A 10,053-nucleotide genomic window follows, 5' to 3' on the forward strand; every position below is an offset into this window, starting at 1 on the left:
TAACCTGCTGTTCTTATGGAATAGCACAGGCAATACACTGGTTTTTACAGCACACACATGTTTTTAAATAAAAACTGATGTGAGGGAGCAAGTATATATGAAAATGTGTTATTTTGCATTCATGAGAGATGTTGAGGTTGTATTACAGTAAACTTTCTAGAAACTGAAAATCTGATTCTGAACTTTGCCTAACAAATAGTTGTTATTTGGCAAAGTGCATACACAGTTACATCATTATCGATATCTACTACTAAAGACTGGTTTAGGAAGTTACTGAAGTCAGTCACTACTCAGGAATTAAGAAACTATGTAATGAAGCACCACAATCTGAAATAGGGAATAAATTTTTGATTCTTCAAAGTTTAACTAAACATAAAATACAATTTATTTTCAAAAGAGAAGAATAAACCATAACTAAATTCCCAAGAGGAAGAGCTGTTTTCAGATTAAATAGACAAAACTTCCTCTAATGGCATAGTATTCATTTTTCAATACTATTCTATAATAGTAAGGATTAATAACATTTTCGCATACTTCTACGTCTTTGTGTAGACCACTGTGCCTTTTTAGTAGCATCTCATGTCAATTGAGAGTCTAATCATTGGACTTTCTAAGCAATTAACACACTGGATTACTGAGCTGAGAGTGATTACATTTTTGTGCATCAAAATTAGGCTTTCAATAAGGGCAAGAAATATGTGTAAAAACTCTTAGGCATATTTTCTGAAAAGGAGGTCCAGGTTGGCCAAATTCTACTTATGTTTATTGAATGAGTGTCTCCCTATTTCTAATAGCATTTCTTTTTTCACTAGAAATGAAAATGAAGAGCAGGAAGCAAGAACAGGATATGCCAAGAAACTTCCTTAAAAGCTTTTCTCAAGGAAATGTCACATTGGGCCTTAAATCAAGGACATCAAAAGATCTTTTACTTCACGTTTCCAAGAAGAAAAATAGGATTTAGTTCTGAGCTCTTCCACATTCGAAGCAGGACTGATAGATAGCAAGTGAGAAGAGGGTGACTCTCGTTTTCCTCTTGTAAATAATTGAGAATTCTCTCGATGCACGTGTTAGAAAACTTGGTTTGACCCCCTAAATTATTTTTGTTGGAGCTTCCTTATGTTAAAGTTGTTTTTCATTTGTAAGCAAATAACAGATGTTAATATTAGAACACATTCACGCTCAGCACTAAGATGCCAGTTTATCTTTAGATTTTTAGCATCTATTGATGATAACATATGTAGTGCCAAGAGACAGAAAAATATTTACAAAAATTGCTTTTAATTTTTTTTATCTTTCTGGTTTTTAGTCTGTTACTTGGTTGTAAATGTTTCTGTTCTGTTTTTTCAATTTAATTCAGCTGTAAATAGGTGTGTTAATTACTTCAAATAAATTTTTACATTCATTAAGAGCAGTATAATGTGAATTGTGTTTCTAACAAAAATGTATTTTTTTTCTCTTCTCTTATGAAAAATGTCTAATTTTGACAAGTGCTGTTACATTATAAACTACATCTATTTGTATCTTCTAGTAAATTATTAATATTCAGAAACAGAGTAATTTATGTATAGTTGTACTGTAACCTTGACAGTCTTCCTGGCCTTAGGAGCATTGTTCTAGTGTGTTTGATCTGTGCAAATGTAAGCATATGAATTTCCCCAAACTAAGGAAAACCAGAGGAAGAAGTCCAGTAACCAGAGGCAGCTCTCTGAAGCAAGGAGCTTGCAGCCCAGCCATGAAGTACACTGCAGAATTTACTCTTGACACGTTGGAGGGACATTTTTCAGGGGCTTCTGAAGAAGGAAATGGGAACTGCCTGTATAAGCTTTCAGGACCACTTCTGGGAGGAGCAGGCAATGTTGCAGAGGAAATCTTCCCTGGGGAAGTTCAAAGAGGAAGGAGTAATTCCTTAAGAAATAGGCATTACAAGTTAAAAATACCAAGCGAAATGGGAGGAACTGAATCCTCCTGTGTGCATTTTAAAGGGATATAGGTGATATGGTTGTGGTGAGCATGGGATCATACTGGTAGTGTAATGAGAACTGAGAAAATATTGGCTCTGGAAAAGGCTTCTATAAACATAGTTCTAAACCTAAAAACTAGAATTTGGGACTTGCCTGCTTAGCAAGGTGATGTAATTTCAGTAGAATTAAGGGGGAGGGTCATTTTAATATTTCCCTATCAATAATAAACAACAAGATTTTGGAATGAATTTTATTATTTTGGTGCCTCATACAGCTAAAGTTGTAGAGACCATTTTTTATTTATGGGATCTCTTTCAAATTCTTAGTGTTTAATATAAAACGTGCACAGGGAGCTTGTTTTATTGGTACTGCTTCACATCTGCAAAAGACATGTTGGGTTTTGCTTGTAAATATAGTTGTGACATTTGTTGCTCTTGTGGTATGTAAGACTTACACATAAATGTTCATAGCTATTTTGAAAGATTTTTAGACAGGCTCGTGCATGCACCATTTTGATAGTCACAACATAAAACTGATGGGATCTCATCCTTTCTTCATGTGTTCTGCATAGCCTTGAGTGGAATTGGTTCAACTGACTTGCAACACTTTTCTAGGGACATAAAAAAAAATATATGTTGAGGAAATTATCACACTGACATGAGAAGTGATTCCATCAGATGTTGATTATACATTTGATAGCTAGGTATACATAACTAGCATAAACAAAATGTTGCCAGAGATTATAGCAGATTGAAGCAGGATTTTTGTGTTTTAGATTGCTGTTGAGTAATATTCTGCACTATTGTACATTTCTTTTGTTACATACTGTGAACACATCTAGACTTCATAAGCAGGAAGTGCTTCAGAGCACATTCAACACACAGTGCTGACACAGAACTTTTCATAACTTTTCAGTGCCTGATAACTTCTTGTCAGATTGCCAGTTAGGTAGAAGGCAAAGAGTATTTGGGAAGCAGTGGAGGTATGATATAATTAATTTCATTTTCTTGCCAATCTGCTTTGGCTGTTACCTGTTGGCCTGTCTTTACAAACTGATTTAAGTAATAGTATTTATCTGAAGTATACATTTCATTGATTTCACTCTGTCATGCCATGCAGGGTTAAATCATGTCGGTGTTGCAAGTGTGAAAAGGATGTTAAGATCTCGTTCCACTGGGAAATTCTTAGGAAAACAGACAAAGGCTGTAGGGTATAGTTTGTACTGTGACTCATTTGCTTGCTTATTGTCATTGCAGGAAAGTGAATTTATAGGAGCTATGTGAAGCACAGGCTCGAGAGGCTGTCAATATTCCTTACTGGGGATGGAGCTGGATACAGGAGAAAGAACAATGCAGTTGTCATTGAGGCTGTAGGGACTGTGCCACTTATAAGGGACTCTGCATCTTCATACACATTTTGCAAGGCATGATTTTCTTTACTAAGCACACAAATAGCAAATATTTTGGTTATTCCTTTTGAGAGGCTACCTCTAACTGCATGTATGCCTGCACCAGCTGTGCTTCAGCGTGTTGGTGCTTCATGTATAGGCACGTTGAAAGGCAATTCAAAAATCACATGCATTGCTTTGTGTAGAATTGGAACAAGCTATGTTACCCTCATAGTAAACAAAGGCTTGTGCAAACTCATATCCAGAGACACCTATAGATTTCTAGAGATTATACGAGATGGTGTGATTCTTGGGGCTGTCCTGTGCAGGGCAAAGAGTTGGATTCTGACAATCCTTGTGCCTCTCTTCCAACTCGGAATATTCTGTGATTCTGTGATTAAGATCACACATGAAAATCGTATCTGCTGTCCTGTCAAACTGACAGAGCACAAGAACTTGATTGGATTATTAGGAAAAGTCGTTGTTTGGTGGTGGGAGAAGTTTCCATAGCAGTCTGAAGGTAATGAGGCATCTGCTCATTGGAACGAATGTTTTGGGATATCCTCTGCTGTGGCAGCTGAGTGTCTTGCAAGTTTTGGTACTTTGACTGCAGAAGGTAGCAGGTACTATTTGGAAAGCTGACAACATAATGGAAAAAATAGATTTATGTTGGCAAAGTGGTACACCATGGAAATCAGTTGGACTCCTCAGTAGTTTTCTTTAACTTTGATTGGCTTTTAAAACATGTGAGTCTGTAAACAGGCATGAGGAAATTAGTTTTAGAGAAAGTAAACATTCTTAGAAAATTCATCCACTAGAATTGTAAAATATGTAGTGTTCCCTGCAGGAAATTCCAAGAGCTGCCTTAATAGAGAGTAGATGTAATTTACATTTACATGGCCCATTTCATTTTTCTACTGTGTAGTGCTCTTGGAAAAATTATTCCTGATTTCCCTGTTGGTTTAAGTTTAATTGCGGTATACCCATTAGGTCTTAAGATTTTATGTAGCATGACTGTTGTACATCTAAGATCTACAGGGGGGTGATTGAATCTACCATTTCTTGGAAGCTACAGTAGAATAAGTCACGCTTAAAAAGTGTTTAACTAAAATAATTTTTATTTTGTGATTTGAATGTCAGTCTGCTTCACAGCTGGCATTGTTTTTAACTGAATACTTGTAGTTGCATTTCATAAAGTATTACAGTAAGATGATGAAAACATTGCTTTCACAGCTAGCTAACAAATGCACTTAGAGGCTACTGTTGGTTCATTTACTTAGAGATGTTTTCAAAAAGAAAATATATTCTGATAGACTAACTGTAGATATTATAGCTGTTCAGTGTTCTGAAGGAGACTGGAAAACCAGTGAATGAGTTAACCATATGATTAACATGAAACATATTTGCATTCACATTCAGTAGCTGAATTCCTGCACCGAGACAGTGACATGAGGGAAAAGAGTCTTTAAAAATAAGAAAACACCATAGTAATTAGTGGCTTAATTATGTGTAGGTCAAATAGTGTCAGGAGGGACTATGATGCAGATTACTCTTCTAGACACCAAAACCAATGCCTGAGCAGCACACAGATGATGCCTCAAAGTTCATACATCACTCTCTGATATGCTCACATTCAACAGCCTTTTTAAGCTGGGGAGGAAGCCCAGAAAAGTCACTGCAGGATTTAACCTGGGAGGGGGAAACTAAAGTGAATGTTTAAAAATCATCTGTAAGGGACAGATAAGTGCTGAAGCTGTTCACCTGAGGTAGCTCTCAAATCAGCCTTTGTGAGGAAGAGCAGGGAGGGAAACAAATACCTAGAAAGCCAAATAAAGGAGGAGGTTAGACATCAAAATCTGTACCTTTCAATATCGAAAGTAAAAACTTGGAGGCTGTGTTCACGTGAGGAAAAACAAAGATAATTTTAAATATGGAAGTTTTAGAACCATTTGCTGAAAGTGGAAGTTAATAATTAAATACTTCTCCACCTGTGTAAGGGCTGACACATAGTGGTCCAGTAAAAAAGTAGTCAGAGGCCATGATAGAGACCCTAAAGGAGGTAGAAATCTTAAAGGAACGTTAAATGTGACTTGTTGGGACTTTTCTTGGCAAGAAATAGGTAAATTTGTTATTTGAGGTGGAAGAGATCAAAAGCACCCTTATCAAGTTGGCCAGGGCCAAGCTGGGGGAGGTGGGAGGTGCTGCTGACACGCCCAAGGGCAGGACGGCCACCAGGAGCTAAAGGGAAGGACCAGCAGGAACCTTTGCAACCTTGTGCTGTGGGGTTGGAGCACAGGGCAGAGGCTGAGGGAGCAGGGTTTGATTTTACCTTGGCTGCCTAACAGCAGCCCTGCGTTGATCAGGGAAGCTGAGAAGGCAGGGCAAGGTTCTGCTGAGGTGCATGGTGGAAGATCAAGGAGCAGTGGTCCTGAGTTGAACTGGAGGTGCTTCTCAGGGGGAGGATGGCTGAGTGCTGGAACAAGTTGCCTGTGTGGCTGTCAAATCTTTCTTGACACCTCCAAGGACAGAGAACTGGACAAAACCCTGCGTGACTTAATCAGCTTTGAGGGTTGAACAACAACTTTGAGGCTGAGCTAGATGAACCTTCCAAGCTTTATTCCAACTTGAATGATGCTATGATTCAAAGAATGGAGTGAATTATCTCAAACTGAAGACCAAATAGAAGATATTTTACAGACAATTTTTGTAAGGAATACTAATAGAAGTCTCTCACTAGCTGAAAGCACTAAAGGTCAGATATAGAACAGCTGAATAACCATGACATGAAACCCATTGCTTCAGTTGCCCTTAGTATTAGTGACTTATAAATAGGCAACATTGTTCTTTTGGTTTGGTTCATTGGTTGGGGTTTTTTTTAAGAAGCTCTGGGCTTCTACACAAGAAATTTAAAGAATGCATGACTCCAGCAGTCTGTTAGAAAATATGGTCAAGAGGTGGGACAAATAAACCTATGGGCAGATCTAGTCTTTCTGTAGAGACAAGCCATGTCTCACGAATCTGTTAGATTACTTCACAGACTCTGAGCTTATAATTAAGATAGGACTGCAGAATGTTGTCCACTTATATTTTCAAAAAACTGTCAGCATATAGCTCATGGTAATTATTAAGGAAATAAAGTTGCTTTGGGGCAAAGGTGGGGGGGGATCCATGTAAGAGTTAATGCGTGCTTTAGAAATCAAAACCAAAGGGTAGGAATACATGTTCAGATTTTGGAATAGAGGACAGATTACTGGTGCAATCCAGGTAAGTGTGCTAAATCCAGAGAGTTTAATACATTCACAAATCATTTCAAAAAGGGGTTCTAATGTCAACTGAAACAATTATTGAAATTGAATTATTTGGGTAGTTGAAACAAGAACTAGCTATGAAGAGGTGGAGGAGCATCTCAGCTACTGAGGTACTGGGCAAAGAAGTAAAAAATGAAACTGACTGTGAGTGAATGCAAAATAATGCACAAGGAGAAAAATAGCCCAAAATGTACATACACGACGATGGGCTCTCAAATAGACATTATTACGCAGGAAAGAGACCTTGGAGTTATTGTAAAAATGCCATGAAAACGTCAGCTCTGTGGTCAAAATAGCACAAAAATGAAAAGAGAACAAATCATTGTGTAAATCCTTGGCATGCCTGCTTCTTGGTGTTGTCCTACACATTTCAATTAAATATAGTAGAACTGCAAAGTTTATAAAGAAGGATGAGAGGAGCAATTAAAGTACTGAACAGCCTGAATACAAGGAATGTAGTTTTGGAACATTTCAACCTGAAAAGTAGGTGATTGAGGAGTTATGATTAAGGCATATGAAATAATGAGTCATGGAAAAAGGGACTAGGCAACAATTATTCACTGTTTCTTACTGTGCAAGAGCGAAATGGCAGGTCCAAAAGACATGAACGTTCTACCCTGCACAGTATATTTTATGGCAACGAGCTCTGTAATTTAAAATGTGATGGATGCCAAAAGCTTTGAGTTCTAAACTGATTAGGCAAACCTGTGGAAGAAGTGGTTATGGGGAGCTGTTGAATACAGAGAGACTGGTTCTGCAGGTCCTCAGAGCAGGGAGCAAATAGGGAGGCAGGAGGGTATGTTCAGTGTGATTCACATCTTTGGTCCTGATATTTCCATTAGTGGGGCTAGTAGAGGGAGGAGACTGAGCTTACTGGACTTTTAAGTCTAGTATGTCTATTCTGAATTTTTCCTTAATATCTTAAATGCTTAATGCTAAGAGAGTAGTTTTCCTGACACCCCGTGTGGTCAACAGAGAAAAAGAGAGAGGCTGGAAGAGACTCCCTTCTCGAAGGCAGTTCAGAATGGTAAGCTGGCTTGGATTCCTTTGGCAATACACTCACCTGGCAGGTAAGTCTTGTTCCTAGAGGACCTTCAAGTTTGGCTTTCCGGATATCTCCTCCCAAATGACATTTGCATTTACTCTTCGTGTTCTGTGTAAATTTACAATGCACAGTAATGAAGAACAGATCAAAGGTTCTGACCTTTTAGCCTAGTTTTGGCATCTCTCTGAGGTTTGACATACTAGGTGAGAATCCACCCTGCTCGAGCTGAAGAGGTCTGGGAGCCATAATGGGCACCAAGTGAGCTTGTTTCTGGCCTCAGCACTGTAATGGCTTCATGTAAATTAGGAATTCCTATTCTGGAGAGAGATGAGAAAAAAAAAACCTAAAACAAGCAAAAACACCCCCCAAGCAAAACAAAACAAAAAACCAAACTGGAATCCACAAATATGCCAATATTGCTATAAAACCTGGAAATAGTGATTTTCATCTTGCATCATAGTCTTTTTGCATAGCCTGGCTTTGCTTTCTCAGAGTTCACCTTCCCTCCTGTTGGCCTTTAAATCATGCATTTCTTAGCCTTTGTAACATTCTGTGACATTCTCCTGCTCTTGTTCACATATTAGAGAAAGGGAGAAGAAAATGTGTATGTTGGACATTCTGAAAAATACAGGGAGATTAATTCTGTGATTGCTTTAGGATATTTCATCTGAAACTCATTCAAACATTAAAGATTAAGAAATTAAGAAAGAATTAGGCAGTAAATAGTTTTAAGCACTGAAGATTCCACTGGAAAGCTCTAAAAGTTGCATTGCCTTCACACAATTCTTACATCCAGAAATTGAAGATGCTAAGGAAATTCACTGCAATATATGCTGAATATGATAAAATATATTGAAATTATAAAATATTTTCCTAATAAACCAACTTCCACATGCAAGTGAACTGGCTTGCAGGTGGGGAAAGTTTTGTTTTGGAAATTAGTCTGAAATAATATTTACCTGAATACTCTCCCACAACTTCATGTGCTTTAGACTTTTTCTCCCTTCTCAAAATGGGTCATTTTTTACCATGTCTCAAGTTTTCCTTCAAATCCATTTAAAGGTGTTTCTCTCATTTAGGCTCTATTTAAGTTTCAAGTATTTATTTAAGTATTTAGCTATTCCTTTTTTTCTGCTAGTTCTTTCCTTAACTTTTTTTCTCTTGACCCCCTTCCATCCTTCTCCTAATAACAGCCCCCCACCACTGTGCCTTCTCAGTTCATTTTTAGAAATTGCAGAAGCTTGAGAAATCAGAAGAGGAAGCAAGATTTTATCACTTCAAATCAATACAGTATTGCTACTAAACTTTATAATAAGCAAAATACTTTGTCACAATTAATAGAAGTTTAACAGTGAGTTTGTCAGAACATCATGGTGTTGTGACTTGTTAAAAGCTCTTTAATGACCTCCTACTTCACTGTATTCTGTACATTCATTTTTGCTTAAAATACAGAATAACCTCATTTTGTTCTTCTGACTTCCCTGTTGGGCATTAACCCGTCTTGCTGTGTGAGCCCTTTCCAGAAGGCACATGCTGACTCCACACATTTGCTTTGCAGAAGTGGGGGAGAAAAGGGTTTTCTGATTTTTCATAGTAATATAATTTTGGAAGAAATTTTGTTGTTTTCTTTTGTTTTTTTTTTTTTTTTTTAGAAAACACATAGCTGTATTTTCTAAAAATGTTGTAACAGCATTGTGACTTTGCACTCTGGGTAACAGTAAATATTCTGTTTGATACAACTAACCATGGGCTTGGATTTAATGGTCACGGCTGTAGCTGGAGTGCAGAGAGTAACAATTGCAAATCTGAACAAAACACGACACTTTTGATGGTGAAGTGGGGAGAGGCTCTTTGAGTGTGATCTCTGAGAAAGCAAATTGTTCAGCTCACCTTTGGGGCAGGGGATGGGAGAGAAAGGAGGGGAGGAACATGCTTTTTTTAAAACGTACTTTCTCACATTGTTACAGTAAATGCAGTACTGATTTAAGTTGAAATTTAGATCTCACTGAAGCCAACAGCAAAGCTGCCATTTCTCAGGGACTAAAGTTTTTCACTCCCTGCTTTCAGATGGCTGCTTTTTCCTTTAACATTTTACTTCCACGACTTAATGATGTGTCTATTAACTGTTGCTGATTGCTATGATCATTCACAGTGGGCTATGCTGAAAAGTGTTTTCACTTGCACCAGGCAAAGGTATTTTGCCCTGTGCTTATGGATGTGGCATAAGCCTCCTGAGTGTGGTATCATTTTTTTTTACTTCCTTTTCTCTTCCCACTTGTCACTGTAGCCTGGTTTCCTCCAGTGAGGTCTCTAAAGGCATTAGTGACAAAACACTGAAAGCAGACCTAAAAA

General features: G+C 37.7%; 1 protein-coding gene across 2 annotated transcripts in view; it reads left to right on the forward strand.

Moving 5' to 3' along the window:
* KIF18A (kinesin family member 18A) overlaps positions 1–1,414 on the forward strand; it is a 32,024-nt gene extending 30,610 nt beyond the window's left edge. For both annotated transcript variants that reach the window (XM_027735715.2, XM_027735714.2), the window contains exon 17: positions 813–1,414. In XM_027735715.2, the coding sequence (XP_027591516.1) occupies positions 813–961 (149 nt within the window). In that variant the 3' untranslated portion in view covers positions 962–1,414. The remainder of the gene's footprint in view (positions 1–812) is intronic.
* The last annotated feature ends 8,639 nt before the right edge of the window (positions 1,415–10,053 follow it).

This window comes from Pipra filicauda, unplaced genomic scaffold (genome assembly GCF_003945595.2).
Source record: "Pipra filicauda isolate LSUMZ 115617 unplaced genomic scaffold, ASM394559v2 scaffold82_size2718185_pilon, whole genome shotgun sequence".
Classification (NCBI taxonomy): domain Eukaryota; kingdom Metazoa; phylum Chordata; class Aves; order Passeriformes; family Pipridae; genus Pipra; species Pipra filicauda.